Here is a 19,172-nt window from a genome sequence, read left to right on the forward strand (position 1 = left end):
TCTCCGTTCTGGCAGCCAAGGGGCCTTCACACCACACTCCCTCTCAAGCCAGCCTTCCCCAAATGCTGTGAACCCAGACAAGGGGCAGACTCCTTAGAGCTGCACACACCTCTCCACATCTCCCTGCTCCCCTTCCTTCTGCAGCCCCTCCAAACACTGCAGCTGGTGGTCCTGCTGGGGCCAGGGCATCTGCAAAGCCAGGGGGAGCATTCTGCCTTCCTTCTCCGCGCCCCCTTGCAGAGGGTGGCAGGTGCACAGCAACTGTTCAGCCACCCACAGCCACGCCTCCCCAGAAGTCTCTCACACCTTCCAAGGAAGAAAGACACAATCAGAACAACCCTCCCGCCTGCCTCTCCCCAAAGCACAGGCCCGGCAGGGTCTGCAAAGTCCTTGGGAGGAGAACAGGAAAGGAACTGCATGTGATGCGGAACCAGTTCCGTGCACTCTTGATTCAGACGTCTCACTGCCGGAGAGGCTGCCTGGTAAAGGGGCCTGAAGACTGAGCCGGCATTAGTCCTCCAGACACAGGCAGGGTGCAAAACGCACTTGCCAAAAGCATCTGGCATCTTCTTCCTCCCACTGGAAGGGGGGGAGGTGCACATGGGAACTCAAAACAGTGCCCCAAAGAGATGAACCAAAATTTACTCAGTGGACTCAAATGTTAAGAGAATTACCAAACCAAGAGGCAGGAGATTTAGGCCAAAAGAAGAGCCAGCCGCAGGCCCAAAGGTTTTCCTGCTCAAGGCTGCAAGGACAGCCAGCCTCAGCATTCGCTGCCGGCAGCTCCGTGGGCAGATGAGTCACCCCTGTCAAGCAGGGACATCTTACAAGCGCAGGGAGCTGAGCTTGTGTTCCCCCCTCCCTCTTCCCTCTCCCCACGCAAGGAGGAGAGGAGAAAAGTCTGTCTAGCACAAGCCTCGTTTTCAAACTTGCATAATTGCAGGCTGGAATGGAAAACTGCAGCCTCTGCCAGCCCCTCCACAAGGCTCAGCTGGAGTAAATGATACACCCAGTGGAACCCGCATTTTCTGCTTTCTTGGGAGGAGGGGGAGTGTTCAGCCCCTCCTGCTCGTGGCAGCAACACGGACCCCCACCCCCACCCAGCTCCCCACACACACATCAGCAAGCCAGGTCAGCCGTCTCCCAGAATGCTCCAGTTCTTTCCTTGAAGAACAGTTCACGGAGAGGCCTCGTCCCAAAGGCACCAGGCAAGCGCCAACTCCACTGGCAGCAGCCCCAGAAAGGAAGGAGGTCCCCCTGAATTCAGACTGCAGCACCCAAGGGCAGCCTCTCCGGGCCAACTCAGAACCTGAGCTTTGGAGGAAAGGCAAAGAAAGCGCCTGTTCCAAGAACACTGGGGCTTCTTCCCTCACAAGTTTGCAGTCCTGCTCTCGTGCTGCTTGCCCCACCCACTCCCAGGAGCTCTTAGAGGGTTTTTAGGCAGCCTGCAAGGCTATTAGGAGCCAGGCTGAGACCCCCAGCAGTCCTGCTCAGCTCCTCCCCATCAGCACCAACAGCTAAGGAACTGAGACATATTAGCCAAAACATTCAGCAGCTCAAAGCACCAAATGACATTTCAAGCAGGAGGAGGAGGAGGTTGGGCTTATACCCTGCCCTTCTCCTTTCCCCTCCCCACAACAGACACCCTGTGAGGTAGGAGGGGCTGAGAGAGCTCTTCTGAGAACTGCTCTTGAGAGAACAACTCTGCGAGAACTGTGACTGGCCCAAGGTCACTCAGCAAGTGCATGTGAAGGAGTGGGGAATCAAACCCAGTTCTTCCAGATTAGAGTCTGCGCACTTAACAGGGGTGTCAAACATGCGGTCCGGGACCTGAATCAGGTCCCCGAGCAACTGGCTGTCATCTGCTTCCTTCTCCCTCTCTCTTGCTTCCTTCTGTATCACAGCTCACTTTGCCAGGCTTGCTCACTTGCACAGCCTCTATTTTCTCTACTGGCTGAGGTTCCTCCCTTGGGGAGTAAGGGGGGAGAGGGATAGCTTGCTTTGCCTCCTCCCTTGGGGAATAAGGGGTGGGGGAAGGGATAGCTTGCTTTGCCAGGCTCTCTCAATCACACAGCATAGCTACTGAGTCCAGCCTCTCTTCCTTCTATTGGCTAAGGCTCCTCCCCCTGCTGGTCCCCTGGGAAAGGAAGGGAGAGATACAAAGGAAGGGAGAGATACAAAGAAAGCACCTTTAAGACCAGCAAGTTCTAATGTTTTAAGCTTGCTTTATTTTAAGTTTCTAAAAAAACCTTTGTGTTGTCTGCTACCTGGGGTTACATTTTAAGACGCTCATGGCCCGGCCGGCCCGACAAGGTCTCATTGATGTCAAATCCATGAGTTCAACACCCCTGCACTACACCAGACAGGCTTTCTAGGAAAGCAGTTTCATATAGAGACTGAGCATAACCAGGCTGCCACAGAGAAAGGCAGCATCCCATTCTTCCCACCACCACCTACACCCATAACATCCCCACCTGCAGGGAGGGCAGAATAAAAATCAAAACAGACAAACAAATATCTAGAAGTGGGGCCCCCAACATTTTTGAGCCAGTCAGCACCTTTGGAATTCTGAAACATGGTGGGTGCAGCCACAAAATGGATGCCACTAAAGGGTTACCACAGGAGGCAGTGGCAGAAACAAAATGGCTGCCGCAGCTTGCCTTCAGACACTCTGTGAAAATCCTTGTGCAGTGATGGAAGCTGCTGCCAAAGCAATTTTTAAAAAAAATCTGCACAGCCAATCAGATCTCCGATGTCTAAGCAGAAGCCTTGCTGGGCAAAAGCTCCACCTGACGCCACCCTCCTAAACACACTTGGTTGCTGGAGATCTCTGGCCTAGAAGTACAAAGGGACTGATGTGTGAAGTTCCCAAGTTTCCCAGCCTCCATTGCTGGCTGCTGAGGTATCTCAGGCCTGGACATGACACTGATAGGACAAAAGAACTCATGGGACATTGCATACCCTGAAACTGAGCAGTGATCTGGTGACATGTGCCATACAGGCCCCCGAGTGCAGCACCCACCCAGGCTATGGAACCTTACCAGGCTCCCAGTGCATGTAGAGCAGCTGGCAGCTCAGTTCAAACAAGATGTGGGGCGTACAGGAGTTGTGCTGCCACACTAGTCACCCTGAAGTCAGGCCTCGGACATTCAAGCGGGGGCTGGGGAGAGACACTCAGCTGCAGCCACATTCCACTTGAAGACGAGCCACAGACAAAGAGGTGCTTCAAACCACAGCCTCAACCTGAAGAGACTATTTAGACTTCATGGCCCTGGCATGAAACTTGACTTCTCCCTGGCAGCCAGGCTCCAGTGCAGCAGATGCACAGCGGCATTGGTCCCCAAGACGTGACGAGATCTTGCCATCCAGATGACTATCCCTGCAGACGGCTATAACTGAAAAGCAGATTATAAATATGCCAGATCTAATCATGGGCTTTTGGCCTCTGTTGCACAATGGCCATTTGTAATGCACAATGACAGCTTGTTACATTTATAATCAATCAATTAATTGTTGGTAAAGTCAATTACAGAGAAGGTTAGGAAGCCAGCGGCTATTTAAGGAAGGTTAGGAAGCCAGCGGCTATTTAGCTCAATGCTAAGGGCTCCCCGCCCATTCCAAGTACTGCAAATGCTAACCTGGTCAGCTCCGGCCAGCCTGATCTCGTCACGTCTTGGAAACGAAGCAGGAGACCCCGAAGGAAGTCGAGGGCTGCTCTGCAGAGGCAGGCAAAGACAAACCACCTCTGAACGCCTCTGGCCTTGAAAACCCCATCAGGGGTCACCACAAGTCTGCTGGGACTTGAGCACACACACACACACACACAAAAACCCTATTAAATAACTACTCATATTTTCAGATGTTGCTGCTCTAAAAATCTGATTAAAAACAAACCAACATTGCCTTTCAAGCCAAGAGACAAGTTCACGCAGAAAGGCCATGCAGCAGAACACTAAAAACTAGCCTGAGAGAAAACCTGGAGATCCCATCAAGGCAGGAGGTGAAAGGAAGCTGCGGAGACTATCCCAGGTCGGCTCGAGGTCTGCTCCTGCCCACTTGGCCCAGTGCAGCCAGCCCCACAAACTCCCCCCACCTTCTTCAGGGAGGGAGCACCTTGCCTTATCAGCTATGGGGCAGAGCAGAACATTTTACTCAAGGCTTCAGGTTCAGCCATCAAACCACTTCAGCCACTTTTATCAACACATATTTGTATGTCCACACTTTTGGTGGAAAAAGCCCTCGGCGTTCTTGATGTCCCCCAATAATAAATCCCTCCAGGTCTGCTTGAGCAATCCAGACTTTCTTAAGGATCTGATCCGGCCACCGCTGCCAAGAAAGAAAAGCAAGCTGCCAGGTTGTCTGAAGTGCTCTTGGGTGACAGCCCAATGCACTGCCGCTGGGGGGAGCCAGGCTCCAACCTCAGGACTCCCCAAACTGAAGCCCCATTTCCCAAAAGCTCTACATGACAACCACAGAATCCCTGCTATCCAGATGGCCTGCTTGAACCCAAGAACTTCCAAACAAGCAAACTTGATGCAGAACCACCAAGACCAGCTTTGGTTCTCTCCTCTTTTCCAATCAAAAGGACACCTCCGGGGGGGCAGCCAGGGGAGGGGGCACTTCATCCTTCCCCTGCTGCTGTTTCTAATGAACTGCCTGCCCCCCCCCCCCCCGTAGGATTCCAAACACAAAGCGACCCTCCAAAATGCATCAGGAATTCTGATGGGAGAGGAAATCCATGCAGGCAGGAAAAGGACCACATACCCCCTAATGCAAACTGGCATGCAGCATCTGAGTGGACTCCAAGCAAGAACAAGAGCCAGTGTGGTCAGGGGTTAAGAGTGGCAGACTCTGATCTGGAGAACTGGGTTCAATTCTATACTTTCTACAAGAAGCCAGCTGGGTGACCCTGGGTCAGTCACAGCTCTCAGAGCTCTCTCAGCGCAAATAAAAAGCCTGACTCATCACTTAGTAGTGAATAATGCCAACAGAGCTAGAACTTAGAGCTGCCACATGGTCTTCAGATCTCCTGGCTGTACTATACACACTGCCAGATGATGTTAATTATTATTATTAGCAAAAACAAGTTAGAAAGCTACACATTTCCCAAAATTTTGACATAATTCCTTATTTTCCCTGAGGAAAAACATGCGGGCGTGAAGTCATGCCTTTTGAGAACTCTCAGGTAAGCCTGACATGCAACTGCTTTACCTACAAGAGAACTCTTTGTTTCTGGGACCAGGCTATTTATTTAATTACTGATTTCATTTACAGCCTTTCTCAAAAAGCAAAACGGTAGATTACCAGAGAAAGACAACAAATACAACAGAAATAATCAGAAACTTCCAAAAGGTGTTAAAAAGCTACAAGCTCCCCTCCGTGAAACCAGCTGGTTCTGTCTGCATGCCGTGAGCCACAACAGGCCGGCCATTCCTCCAGGCAGGAGTCACAACAGGGAGTGCTCGGGGTGGGCCGTCGCTGACCTCACCCCTTTGCAGGACAGCCTCTCCAGAAGGCCTTGCTCAGGGAAGCCGAGGTGCTGCGGTGGAGCATAACAGGAGAGGCTGTCCAGGAGATCCCTGCCCTCCTCCTCCTCCATGATGGCTTCCAACGTACTCCCCTTCTCCATTACTATCTTCACAACAACCGTGTGAGGTTAGATTAAGCTGAGAGTATGTGACAGGCTCAAGGTCACCCAGCAAGCTCCCAGGGTAGAGTACGGATTCAACCCTGAATCTGATGCTCTAACCACTACACCAGGGTGCCCAACTTATCTCATTGCTACACCAGTTGCAATTAGGATCAATATCAAGGCAGATCACTATTATTCCTACTGTGCATTTCTTATCCCAAACACTTCCCAGAAGGGGGAGGGTTAGCCTTTCTCAAAGCCTGTGGAAAGAAGGTCATGCTCCACCACAGAAGAGGCTCTGGAAAACCACAGCCGAGGACACTGGCACACCGATGGGCAAACACCATCCAAGCTCTGGAAGGTGCAGGTTTCCCAAAAGCACTTTCAATGTAAGAAAATAAGCAGTGGAGGTTGCAAAGGCCATGTAACAAATCCTCAGCAGAAGTCATGTGCAATCCCAGGTCCAAGTTTCAGAACCTCTTGGCATACACTGGCTCCTCACTTGCCAGCTGACAGTCCTCGGGAGAGGACCGAGAATAGGTCCACACGCGCCACGCACAGCCTGCTGATGTCATCATGATGTCATCAGGCCGCGCACACTCTGAGTGCAAAGGTTTGTGAAAAACAGAAAAAGGAGGGGGCAAATTTTGGCCTGGAGTGCTGGAAACCTCAGCGCCGGGCCTGACCTCAGGATGCCAGCTCAGGCGGCATGCATGCGCACATGAACAGCTCCTGATTCTTTCCACTGGGCTGTGGCCACAAAGACAGCAGCCTCCTGCAGTCAGTCCCTACCTTCTGAAAAGCTCTCCAGAGTGAATATGGGTGCCAGTTGCCAGACAGGCCCTTGGGCAAGAAGCTACTGAAGGAGCATGTCTTGACTGACAAAGGAGGGAGGAAAAGCAACACGGCAGGCTTTGTGACAGCAACCCCGTCCACCTTGAGAGGGCACTGCAAAATGCCATAACTACCGCCACAGCCTTGCCTCCTTCTCTTTTAAAGATGAGCCCAGCCCATTCACTTGTGGCTGCTGTCGAAACACACATCTGTTTTAGATCGGCAACAACCTGGGCAGCTGGGATTTTCTCTAACAACCTCAAAGACCAACAGCTTTACAAAACAAACTCTCCTGCCCACTGACCAGCTGCCTAAGGGATTCACTACCCTGTTGCCAGCTGGCACCATCTTCCAGCGGGTTCTGAGCAAGATCTGCCAGGATGCGACGATGCTCAGACAGCAGCCATCCACCAGCCTCTGTCCAAAACTGCTCCAGGGGGCCTTCACTGCTGCAGAGGCGTCCTCTGAAATTTCAGAGGTGCTTTGGACATGTGCTGATTCCAGAGCCCCTCTTCTCCCCACGAGTGGGCCTGGCTGCATCCAGGTCTCATAAGCACTACGGGAAGGGACCCAACGCAATGCCTGCAGGTGCCATGGTGACCACCAACACCTGTCCTGGGGCTTTTGCCCAGCAAGGTTTCTGACTGGCCACTGGACATTTCACTGGCCATGCATTTTTTTCAGAGTGATGCTTGGGAAGCAGCTCTCAGCACAGACCAAGGATGAGCACTGGGGGGACTGAAGGTGAGCTGCTGCAGGCATGTTGGGGCTGAAGGAGCTGGAGAGGAGGCGGCCGAGAGGGGATAGGACCACCATCTGCAAGGACTTGAAGGGCTGTCATCTAGACGATGGTGCAGAGTTGTTTTCTGTGGCCCCAGGTGTTGAAATAAAATCAGAAGAGTTTTTGACTAAACGTTAGGAAGCACTTCCTGACCGTTAGAGTGATTCCTCAGTGGAACAGGCTTCCTCCCTGGGAGGTGGTGGGCTCTCCTTCCTTGGTGGTGTTTAAATAAAGGCTAGATGGCCACCTGACAGCAATGAAAACCCTGTGGATTAGCAGATCATGAGAAGAAGGGCAGGAAGGGTTGCATCAGGGCTTAGTTTTCAAGGCCTACATGCCCAGGGAAATGCTGGTTGCCACTCTGGGGTTAGTAAGAAATTCTTCTCCAGCCAGTTTGGCAAGGGATCCTGGAGTTTTAGCCATCTTCTGGGCATGGAGCAGGGCTCACCAGGGGTGGGAGGGAGGTATGTGTGAAGTTCCTGTGTTGTGCAGGGGGTTGGACTAGATGACCCTGGAGTTCCCCTTCCAACTCTATGATTCTATGACTCCACCTCCCAAAGCAACCATTTTGTGGCTGTGCCCACCACACTGTGTTACCATTTCCCAGGGACCTGCAGGCTCAAGAAGACTGGGGCCCCCCTCCACAGTGGGAATCCATGTGTGGCACTGCATGCAAGTTCAGCACCCAGAGGACTTCCAATTCCCTTTCAAAAACCAGAACATCACCTGTATTCTAGTTGTCATATCAGACCTGACAGGCACTTTCAAATCCATGCGCTCAGTTTTCTGGAAGGCGGACTGGATCTCCAATCATGCCCTGCGTAGCCCAAGACAATCTGCAGTATCATTTTCAACACTGTGGCCATGGCCTTGTGTGGCAGAATGTGCCCACTCTGAGCCGCAGGTCCTGTTCAGCCTGGCCCTCCTTGGGGATCCCAACTCCCCTGGAGGGGCTTCTCCTTTTCATTCTTTAGTAGCCGCTGCCACCACTGGTCAATGTCGCTCCCCTCCCAAGCTCTGAGGCCTTCCTGAGTGTCTCCCACCAGCCCAGCCCCAGGTGGCCGCAGGGAGAGGCGAACGCCAGGTGCACCCCTGAGGGAACTCCTTGCCCTTCCCCCTCCTGGAGCCCTTTGAAATAGTGTGTCCGAAACAGTGGGGGTTGATGTGGTACAGAGTCAAAAGATTAAAGTATTTATTAAAAAGGAAATGTTTAAAAACATACTTTAAGTGCCATGTCAGATTTAAACAAGGAAGAACAAAAAGAAAGTGGTAAAGCGCAGGTCCTCTGTCCCTCTCTCTAAAACATGCCCTAACTAGATGTTAAAATTAAGACAGGCTCTTTATCTTAAGAGTCCTTGTTCTCTAAAGATCCTCCGTTTCCTTAACAATTTCTCCCAGCTCTTTGGGACAAAAATGGTTGCCTGCTCCCCCCCCCCCCCCCCAGACATGAGGTCCAGTCAGTTTAACATCCTAAGGAAAAGAGAGCCCACCTTCCCCTCCCAGAACACTTTAAAAAACCCTCTGTTTCCTCCCCCTTCAGCCCTGGTCAAGGCTTCTTTTCCTGTTGTCTTCAGGAAGCCCTTTCCTGTAATATGCCTAGCAAAAAAGTCCTCCAAGTCTCTCTGTCCCCTGCTTGCAGAAGAGTGGGGGGAAGAGGGGAATGACTGACCATTCCCATGAGCATTTGTGTGCAGGTGATCTGATGTGCCAGTGAGCGGACTTCCCCCTCTGACTACAGAGGGGAAAAACTGGGAAGCTGCACAGGGAAGCCCTACTCACTGCCACTTCCCACCAGGAGAAAATGCATTTCTCCACCCCATGTATACAGCTGTAGGGATGGAGGCAGGAGGTGAGAGCAAGCAGTGCATCGGTCCACCTAATGTCAGCAAATGAGCTTTCCAGTTGGAAGCAATTTGCAGGCAAACTCTGGAGCCACCATCCCCCAACATCGATGGTTCCCAACAGGGTTCTGAATCCCACCCCAGCCATATGCTCTGCAACAGCTCCTCAAAGGAGACTCTGCACAGACCAAAGGAGTAGAACAGGAGTGGCCAAACTGTGGCTCTTCCACACATATTGTGTGGCTCTTGAAGCCTTCAACATCCTATTGGCGAGCTTGGAGAAGGCCTTTGTCTCTTTAAAACACTTCTCCAAGCCAAGTCAGTGGGTGGCTTGGAGAATGCATTTAGAGTTGCTTTCTTCCCGCATCTATCTATCTATCCATCCTCCCACACCTGACATTCATGTCTTGCGGCTCTCAAACATCTGACATTTATTCTGTGGCTCTTGTGTTAAGCAAGTTTGGCCACCCCGGCATAGAACATGACGAAGGGACTTAGCCATTGAAGAGAACAGGTGGCAGACCATGCAAACCGCTAAAGAATGATTTCTGCCTCTCAATGGGAAGCTTTTTTATTCTTTGGGGCCTCACAGCCCTACACTATCATGCAAATGCTGACCTTATAAAAATTTACAAGATAAGAAAGGACTGGAGTAACATGTGACAAAAATATCCCAAGAAAAAAATGCAGCATTTTGCAGACTGGATAAAGGTGCAGCAGGAGGGCTCTCTCCAACATCTCGCTGACCTCTGACCCCGCCAGCTCCTTCCTTGCCCTAACAAGTTAACTAAAATCCTGACGGTTTCTCAGCCCCTCCAGCAGGGAAGATTCAGAGTGGCTCCTTCAGGTTTGCAGGGTTGTCTTCACTCCAGCTGTTTAGAAGGGTGACTGGCCACACACAGGATAAAATGTTCCTGCCTCTAATGACTGTGTGGTTAGAACTCTGCCAAGTTGGAGATTTCAAGCCCTTTCATTAAACGACAATTGCCAGGAGTTCTTGACTGGGAACAATGGCAATCTTCGGGGAAAGGGGAGCGTCCTCATTTTCCGGATGGCCCAGGCTAGACTGACCTCGTCACATCTCAGAAGCGGAGCAAGGTCAGTGGGTGTGAGACCACCAGGGAAGTCCAGGGTCACCACGCAGAGGCAGGCAATGGCAAACCACCTGTTCGTCTCTTGCCCCATAGCAGGGGTGTCAAACTCATCTGTTATGAGGGCCGGTTCTGACATAAATGAGCCCTTGCCAGGCTGGGCATGTGTGTCATCAAATGTAATGCCAGGAAGCAGAGATCAAGGGCACAGACAAACTCAATTAAAGATTTTTTAAAAACTTAAAACATGCCTACAACATTAGCTCTCTTGGGATGTTCTGTTTATATAACAGTTTGATAAGCAACCCCTCTTGCTCTGAATTATTCCATCAAAATCTGGAGACAATGTCTGTGCTGGAGCAATCTTGAGTAATCAGGGCGCTTTTTTTTGAGCAGGAACGCAGGTCTGGTTGGCTTGGGGTCGGGGTGTGTGATCTAATATGCAAATGAGCTCCTGCTGGATTCTTTTCTACAAAAAAAGCCTTGAGTATGCTGTTCAGGAAGCGCTAGCTTCTAGGGACAAGAGCTTAGGGGTGCTCCTGGAGCCTTCGTTGACTATGGAGGCCCAGGTAGCAGCCACTGCCAAATCCACATTTTATCATCTTAGGCGGATAAGGCAGTTGGTTCCATACCTGGAGCATGGCGACTTGGCAACAGTGATCCATGAGACAGTCACCTCGAGAATAGACTACTGTAACGCCCTCTAAATGAGGCTGCCCTTGACACAAATTTGGAAGCTGCAACTGGTGCAAAACGCAGCAGCCAGGTTGTTAATGGAGCTACCTTTACAGGAGCTCTTTCAACCTGCACTGGAAACACTGCACTGGCTGCCTATGGTGTTCCAGATTCACTTCAAGGTGATGGTTGTGACCTTTATATAGCATCAGAAAGGACGCCATCTTGGATCCTAGGGACTGTAACTGAAATTATAATTGTATGAAATGATTTTAATGATTTTATTGTGATTCTATTTAAATTCTATGTTGTTTTAACGATTGTTAGCTGCCCTGAGCCCATCAGGGGAGGGTGGGATATAAATATATTAAAATTAAATTAAAATTGTTCAGCTGTGTATCTGTAAGTTGCAAACCTACTTTTGATATACTGACATTCATTACAGAAATCTCATAGTCAGTGCTTTGAGCCTAAGACCCAAAGGAAATCATGTAACAGCTGGGCATTGCAAGTTTTTGTGCATAAGTTGCTTCTTGTGCTAGTCAAGAACATAAGAAGGCACTATGACATAGACTAAGGGCTATGTGTTTGTCTACAAAACTACAGTCTTCCCCAGAGAAATAACTACAACTCTTCCTATGTGGCAGTGCAAAATAGAGACAGAGCAATGTACAGTGGTCAGTGTTAGCCTACTATTTAGGAGGCTTAGGTTCAAAATCCTCAGTCTACAAAGGAAATGTTCTGGATGAACTTGGTCTGGACACACGCTCTCAGCCTAATACACCTCATTGGCTCATTATTATTCTTCATCTAGACAGTTCACATTGCTTTCCTACTGAGAAAGACTAGATCATGAAAGCATGAATACAGTGAAAAACAGAAGGGGAACCCAGCTGCACCCAGGACAGCCCTGGCAAAACAGTCCAGCAAAACACACACACGCTCTCTCTCCTTCTGTAGCAAGGCAAAGAACTAATTCCTTGAATAAAACTTTTTTGGTCTTAAAGGTGCTTTGTATCTCTCCTGTGTGACTGAGAGAACTGAGCAAAGCAAGCTGTCACTCTTTCCCTCCCTCTGCAGGGAATGAGGAGGGGGAGGAGCCTCAGCCAATGAAAGGAAGAGAGGCTTGCCTCAGTAGCTCTGCTGTGTGACTGAGAGCCTGGCAAAGCAAGCTCTCTTGTTCCATAGTTACTGTGCGACTGAGAGAGTCTGGCAAAGCAAAACTGCTTGCTCTGTAGCTCCTGTTGAATTGAGAGAGCCTAGCAAATCAACCTCCCTTGCTCCATAGCTTCTGTGCAATTGAGTCTGGCAAAACAAGCTGCAACACAGCAGGAAGAAGAAAACAGTGAGTTGCTCGCAGGCCTGATAGGAGCCCTGTGGGGGCTGGATACAGCCCGCAGGCTGCAGGTTTGACACCCCTGCCCTACAGGTTTACCATGAATCAGTGACACTTGATGGCAAAAGGGAGCAGGGAAATAAGTGACATACTTCATAGGTTTCATGACAGCAATTCACAAACTCCCAGAACATTAATTCGGAATTAAGAGGTGCTTTGTTAATAATATGAAATGGAAGAAGTCGGCATCACTTTTTCAAACATGTCACAAAGCCAAGGCAAATGAAACACCAGAAAGGAGGAGGAGCAGAAGCCATGGCTGCATCTGGGACTTTTGCACCAGAACTTCTCAAACAAGATAAAAGAAGGACCAGTCCACATGATGAAGGGGGGTGAGAACTGCTCCTCAGGGCAGATGTCTTCAAGGAAGCCACTGGTGTGCTCCAGCTGACCATCCTGCTGAGGACGTGTCTTCCCAGTCACATTAGCATCCAAAGAGCACTTTTGTATAGAAAAGTCACCCTAGCTGAGCAGTGGGCAGCTGAACACCAAAGAGCCAACGACTTCTGAGCTGGTCCTCTGGTCCTCCACACTGAGAACCATCCTCTCCAATTGACCATGGCTCTCAAGCAGAGTATTCTCTCTCTTAGTGCTTCCTACCTACGATCTCTCCACTGGAAATGCCAGAATCTATTGTACCCATAGTGCATACACTCCTGGCATACCACAACTGCCTCCCAGCACAAGGAGCTCCCTCTCTCCCTGCACCCACTACACACACGCAGAGAGTAAGACATGAAGTCTGAACAAAAATAAAGCCCATGCAATTATATCAGCCCTGCCACACTGCAATATTTGTTGTCAAGATGGGACATTCACCCAAAGAGGTTATTTTTAAATACCCAGAAGCAGATGTCAGCATTTCGGTTCCTTGGATACAGAGCTGATAACAGTTGCATCTCCCTAACCACAAGCCTATTCTCTTCCATCATGGAGACCACAGAAGGGCCTGTAAGCTTTATGCAAACTCCAAAGAAGACATGAAAGCCTCTATCTGTCCTACACAGTCTTTGGGTACCAGTTACAGACCCACACAACCAACCACCTGCTTCCTCGGCCACTGGCCAGGGCTACCCCTCTGTGGCCCAGTCCAAGGCTCTGTTGTTGCCCCAGTCTGGTGGAACTTGTTACTGGTGAGGCTGAGGAGAGCCCTGTCCACTCCTTCCGTCGTCCGGCATTGGCCTGAATCTGCTGGGCTGGACACTTGTTTCTGTATTTCACTGAAAGTTCTGCTGTTTGGGCTGTACAATGACTGTTGCGACTCTGTTGTTTAACTTTTGTAGCATTTTGTTGCTTTTGCTTTGATGTTCTTCATTGTGAAAACATTAGGGTAAAAATGAACAAAAATTATTTCTGTCCAAGACAACATGCCTCAGCCCTCCTAACATCCAACACTGACTGTGAATGTTATTGTGAAAAGGCACTCACGGAAACTCAGGTCACTGGGGACAAAACCTCTCAAAAGACAACTCCCTCTACATTCCAAAGCAACACCCACCCCACATGACATCTCCAAAAAGTCCTTCTGGTCCCCATCTATTACCCAGCTATGGTTCCACTGATCCAACAACCATCTCAAGGCCCAAACAGACGCGTCAGAAAGGAGGAGAATCCTGTATTCGCTACAGAGTGTGGTCTGGAGAAGACCTGATGCCTTAGAGTTGATGGTTTCATTGGGGTCTGAGAGACTACTAGAAAGCAGAAGGCCATAGCTGAAAAGTCCTCCAAAGCCCCTGGTGAGCATCAGTGCTGGGGCAAAAATAACTCCATGTGAAAGGTTGTCTTTGGACCATTTGATCAATTTCCTCAGTGGGGGCCATCAGCCAGGGACAGCTCCTGACCTGCTGGGTGGAGTCTGGGGCCGCTGCTCCACCTATGGGGGAAGTGAACCTGGGCAGAGTCTTCTGTGCAGGGGGCACATGGGTGCCCTTGGCAATCAGATGCAGGACTGGTGGTTGTGATACTGTTTTATGAGCCTGCCTGCTCCTTTCCAAGAAGCTCTGCTGATGCACTTGCAAACAGATGCGAGGCTCTACTGAATTCTGTTCTCCTATGACAAGGAAACAGGCTCAGTAAGGACCTCACCCCTGCAACTTCCACCCACCCACTTCCCAAACAAAGACAAACAAGCTCTCTTGGCCCTGCTTAGCACTTGAGCAGAGATGGGCAGGGAGCACTAAAATAACCTCAGGAGCTAGTGCATTCACACCCCACACCCACAGGAATCCACTGCCTAGAACATCAAGAGTCTAAGGAAACTAGGCTTTCCTAAAGAAAAAAATCCAGAACACCTCCCTGGTCAGTCACCATTTATTTGATCAGCTTTTTGGACTAGGGGACTAATCATGCCATCAAGTCATTGAAGACAGCAAATGTTTCCACCCCTCTTGCAAATGACATGCCCAGTCTCTCAGCTTGCTTTGTCTGAGTCTACTGCTGCCGAAAGATGCAGGTGTGGAATAAGTGGGGGCGGGGGGGAGGGGCCATCTCACTTTCAGAAACCCCCATATCTGGCTGCAAAATAGCTCCTTCACATTGGCTAGCTAGGAGACCCAGAGCATTGTACTTGTTCTTTTTAGGAGTCCAAATAACTTGGACATACTGATGCCTGCAGAGCAAATCTTTGCAGGGAACAACTTATACTCCTGGGGCAATGAAGAGGTGGAAGGGCACAGGCGGTCCAGTACACAAGCCACCCCTGCAAACTTCTCAGCCCCTCGGGTCAAAGGACATGCAGGAATGCCATGAACATAAGAGAAGCCATGCTGGATCAGGCTAATGGCCCATCCAGTCCAACACTCTGTGTCACACAGTGGCCCAAAAAAGTGTCCATCAGTGGGGCCAGGACATTAGAAGCCCTCCCACTGTGCCCCCCAAGCACCAAGAATACAGAGCATCACTTGCCCCAGACAGAGAGTTCCAACGATACACTGTGGCTAATAGCCGCTGATGGGATCACTGGCCAAAAATTAGGCTGCCCCTCTTCCATGAACAGAAAGAAAGGCTAGGATCCAAGTTTATGCTTTCTAGAATTTTAATCCTTTAGAAACATCTTATCCAAGGCTGCTCTGTTGCCAGCTGAGCAGGTACAACATATGGAACTTCCACAAAGAGAAAAGGGGCCCGATGCAGCACATACGTGGGTTCAAGGAGAAAGTGAAGCTGGCAGGGAGGGGGAGTTTGCTTGGCCCGGTAACAGAAGCACCAGACAAGGGCCCTGGAAACTGAGTCATTGTGGTCAGCTACATCTGCATAAGGCCACAAGCCATTGCATCTGGTGGATGATGCAACCCTGGTTCCTGAGATTTCATGGATGGGTAAAGTGAATGATGCCATCATGACTACTAGGAGTTCTACCTCAAAAGCAAAATGTGGGCAACAACATCAGACCACATGAAGAACAACCCCTCTGTGATTGCAGCCTGTTCAGCAAACAGTCAGCAGAAGACCGGGGTGGGCTGGAAAGCAAGCACAAGACATCTGCATTGTGTTGCCGAGAGAAAATCTGAACAGCTGCTGATTAAAAATCCTTCTCATCTGATGCTGAAAGACCCCCTGCCTGTCCTTTAGGGCTCTCCTGAGTCTGCCCACTGCTTTAAATAGGCACAGTCAATTTCATATCCCAGTGAGCACTGCTGCTTTCCCTTCCATATGGACCACTTTGGTCGCTTTTAGCAGCCCTTCAAACCGGCCTTAAAGCCAGATCACAAGTAAGAGGTTCCCTCCCCCACCGGCAAAACTTGTAGCCTGTTGGAAATTTATTCATTTTATAATCAATACTGGGGAAATGTCAATACTCCCTCAGCCTGAGTATGATTATTATTTCAAATTACAAAACAACATCAAAACAATGTTGGAAGTTTCTGCAGCAGTGGGAGCCGGGAGGGGCAGCAGGAGCCCGCCCTTAAGCCCACCCTTTCAAGGGGTGGAAGACCCGGAGTCCGCAAGAGAGACCCAACACCCTTTGAAAACAATGGCCCTTTAAAACTGGGATGTGCTGAAAATAACACTGAAAGAGGGGGCCATGGAAAGAGTGGCCTTTGGAAGTTCCAAGGCCCAACGCACCACATAGAGAACAGTAGAAAAACCTACTGATACTCCACCTACTCCTGATATTAATTGGGAACGAAATTCTGGGACCAGGAAACGACCCAGCTGGCAAAAGCCCTGGCAGGGTCCTGAGCCCAGTCATCGCAAGCAGAGCTGCTGGGCTGGGCCAGTTCCACCCTTCAGCTGCCGCCTTGGCTCAAACACACCTGCAAGCACCCAGCGCTCGAGGCAGCAAAGAGACCTGGCATCACAGGCTATGGGGCAAAAAGTGAAGAACAGCCATGGAAGTCCAGACTTGGGAATGGAAGGCCAGTGAGGAGGGGGGAGTGCTTAATCCTTCCCCTTCCTGCCATCAGTTCAAGCAGCTAATTCTTTTCCATCTGGAGGGGATGAAGCCACCAATCAGTGTATCCTTCATAGCACAAATATGAAGGGAGTGTAGATAGAATGAGCTATGGCCAGGGTTGGGGGAGCCTGGGCCATTTGGATCAGGGGCTTGGCAAACGGCTCTGCAGGAGTTTTTAAATGGGACTTCCACCATTCCTAAACCCAAGTGACATTGGTCACCTCTGGATTCTTCTGCTTGGCCAAGAAGTCAAGCGAGGTGTGCAGGATGGAAACGTCTCTTCCTGCGGAGTTTCCAGAAGCTGAAATCCAGCAGTGGTCTTGCCCCTTGTCCAGCAGCAGCACTTCTCTCAAGGAAGGCCAGGCTGCAAGCGAAATGCAAGAGACCTGCGAGGGACCCAGCCTGCAGCATCCCAGCTGCTCATTCCCAGCTTCTGCCACAGGCCACTCCCTCCAAACATGCATGTTCAGTCTGTGCCCTGCAGTGACAGCAGCATCCATGGGAGGAAAAGAGGCCGTGGATGAGAAAAGTGGCAGGCTGATGGCGGAAGGAAAGAGGAGAGCCCCACATAGCTCAAGGCATGCTGAGCGGTCCGAAGCTGCACATGTGGGCAACCTCATGCCCTTTGATGCTTCCTCCATCACGTCAGCGGCAGCACACAGGGATCTCACAGCCCATCTCATCCTCACAGCAGACTGGCAGATGGGGGGGTCTGATCCCAGGCCTTTGTCTGACCCCACTCCAGGAGAATCCCTGCCACAAAAGAATGCTGTTTCCAAGAAGCCCCACAGCTCCCCGTGGCCGTTAGGAGCCAGTTAGCAAGAGAAGCCCCGTGCAGCCTGCTGCTCTTGCTGCGGCCCTGCGGCTTGCCAGCACCCGCAGAGGAGAGGAGCGCCTGGCAGGAGCTCCCCGGGACGGCAGCCCACAGGCAGCAAGAGGGGCTGCGGGAGTCCAGCGGCCGGCCGCCGAGGGCGCCGGAAAGCTCCAGCCCAAGAAACCTTCTCCAGGCCCCGAGCTCCCTTGGGGGCGGGGCGGGGGCGATGCCAGGGCCGTTTGGGTGAAGGGCTTGGCTTCCCTGCCCCGCACCCATTGCCGCCTTCTGTCGCCCGGGGGCGAGCTCGCATTCCGGGGCTGGAGGGTGGCCCCCCCGAGGAGCCCCCCCCCCCCGCCCCACTGACCTCGCAGGGCGCCGATGAGCGCGTTGCCGTCGCGGATGACCTCCTTGAGGAACTTGGCGGTGCGCTCCAGCTCGTGCTCGTAGCACTTGAGGCGCTCGCGGAAGTCCGGGCTGTCCAGGTAGCAGGCGCGGAACTCCAGCGGGGGGTGCCCCATCGCGCCCCTCCCTCCCGCCCTCACCGCCGCCGCCGCGCCCCCGCCATCCGCGCCACAAAGCGCGCCCCCGCGCCGCACAGCCCCAGCCCCGCCAGGAGGCGGAGCTCCCGAGGCCGCGCCCAGGGGAGGGAGGGGGGGAGGCGCTCGCGAGGCTGCGCTCGCTTTGGCTGCCGCTGGGCGGCGCTCCTGAGCAGAGGCAGCGCTTTAGCGGGCAGGCACGCGCCCTCCCTGCAGCCCTCCGGCAGGCAGGACCAAGGCGCTGCTCTCACGGCAGGCCTTTGGCGGGGTGCGTGGCCCTTGCCTCCCCCAGCTCCTCGGAAGGCGGAGTCCCCCTGGAGCCGGCTGCCTGAACCAGCTTCCGCTGGGCTCGCACTCAGGCGCTGAGCAGAGGCTGTCCGCAGAAAGGAGCGGAGGGCTGCTCCGACACCCCGGGAAAGCCTTCGCCCCCCCCCCATTTGGAGGCAGGGGGAGGAGTTTGGCTGAGAAGGCCCCAAGTGTGGCCTCGTGGTTGCCAGCTCCAGGTTGGGATGATCCTGGAGAGTCAAGGGGTGGAGCCTGAAGGGGAGGGACTTCAGCAGGCCATTGAGGCTCCCATTTTCTCCAGGGAGTTGGTCTCCGTCCCTGCAGATCGCTAGCCCCCACCCCCCCCCCCTTGCCTTGGATGGCAGGGCAAGCAAAGTGCCCCCCCCCAGGCAGAAATTAGATGGGAGTTGGTGGTGCATTTTTTTACAAAATGTAACAGCACAAATGGGGGTAGGGGAAATCTACCCACTGACATGGAAATATTGATGAAGTCTGTTTTTAAAAATATGTACAGAAGAAATCCTCATATGTTCCCCAGAGAGCACAGCGTTCAGGAGCTCAAAATCTACTGTCCATCCCCAGACCAAGGGAGGCCAGACTGGGCGCTATACGGGCCAGGGCCTTCTCAGTGGCAGCACCAATGCTGTGGAATGCTCTCCTCAAGGCCATAAGAGCCCTGCGGGATCTCTCCCAATTCCGCAGGGCTTGAAAAACCACACTTTTTTAAAAAGCCTATAACAACTAGGGGAGAAGGCTGCCACTCTTATTCTGCTGGGCAACTCCACCAGAAGGACCACCAACCGATAAATGGAAAGCCTAGTAGGATCTGAGCCGCTTAAGCTTTTAATATGTTGTAAAACACCAATATTTTGTTTTAAATTGTAAATTATT

General features: G+C 51.6%; 1 protein-coding gene across 2 annotated transcripts in view; it reads right to left on the reverse strand.

Annotated features, from left to right (window-relative positions):
* OPHN1 (oligophrenin 1) overlaps positions 1–17,978 on the reverse strand; it is a 138,732-nt gene extending 120,754 nt beyond the window's left edge. For both annotated transcript variants that reach the window (XM_060249713.1, XM_060249711.1), the window contains exon 1: positions 17,825–17,978. In XM_060249713.1, the coding sequence (XP_060105696.1) occupies positions 17,825–17,978 (154 nt within the window). The remainder of the gene's footprint in view (positions 1–17,824) is intronic.
* Positions 17,979–19,172: the final 1,194 nt, after the last annotated feature.

This window comes from Heteronotia binoei, chromosome 11 (genome assembly GCF_032191835.1).
Source record: "Heteronotia binoei isolate CCM8104 ecotype False Entrance Well chromosome 11, APGP_CSIRO_Hbin_v1, whole genome shotgun sequence".
NCBI classification, from domain to species: Eukaryota; Metazoa; Chordata; class Lepidosauria; order Squamata; family Gekkonidae; genus Heteronotia; species Heteronotia binoei.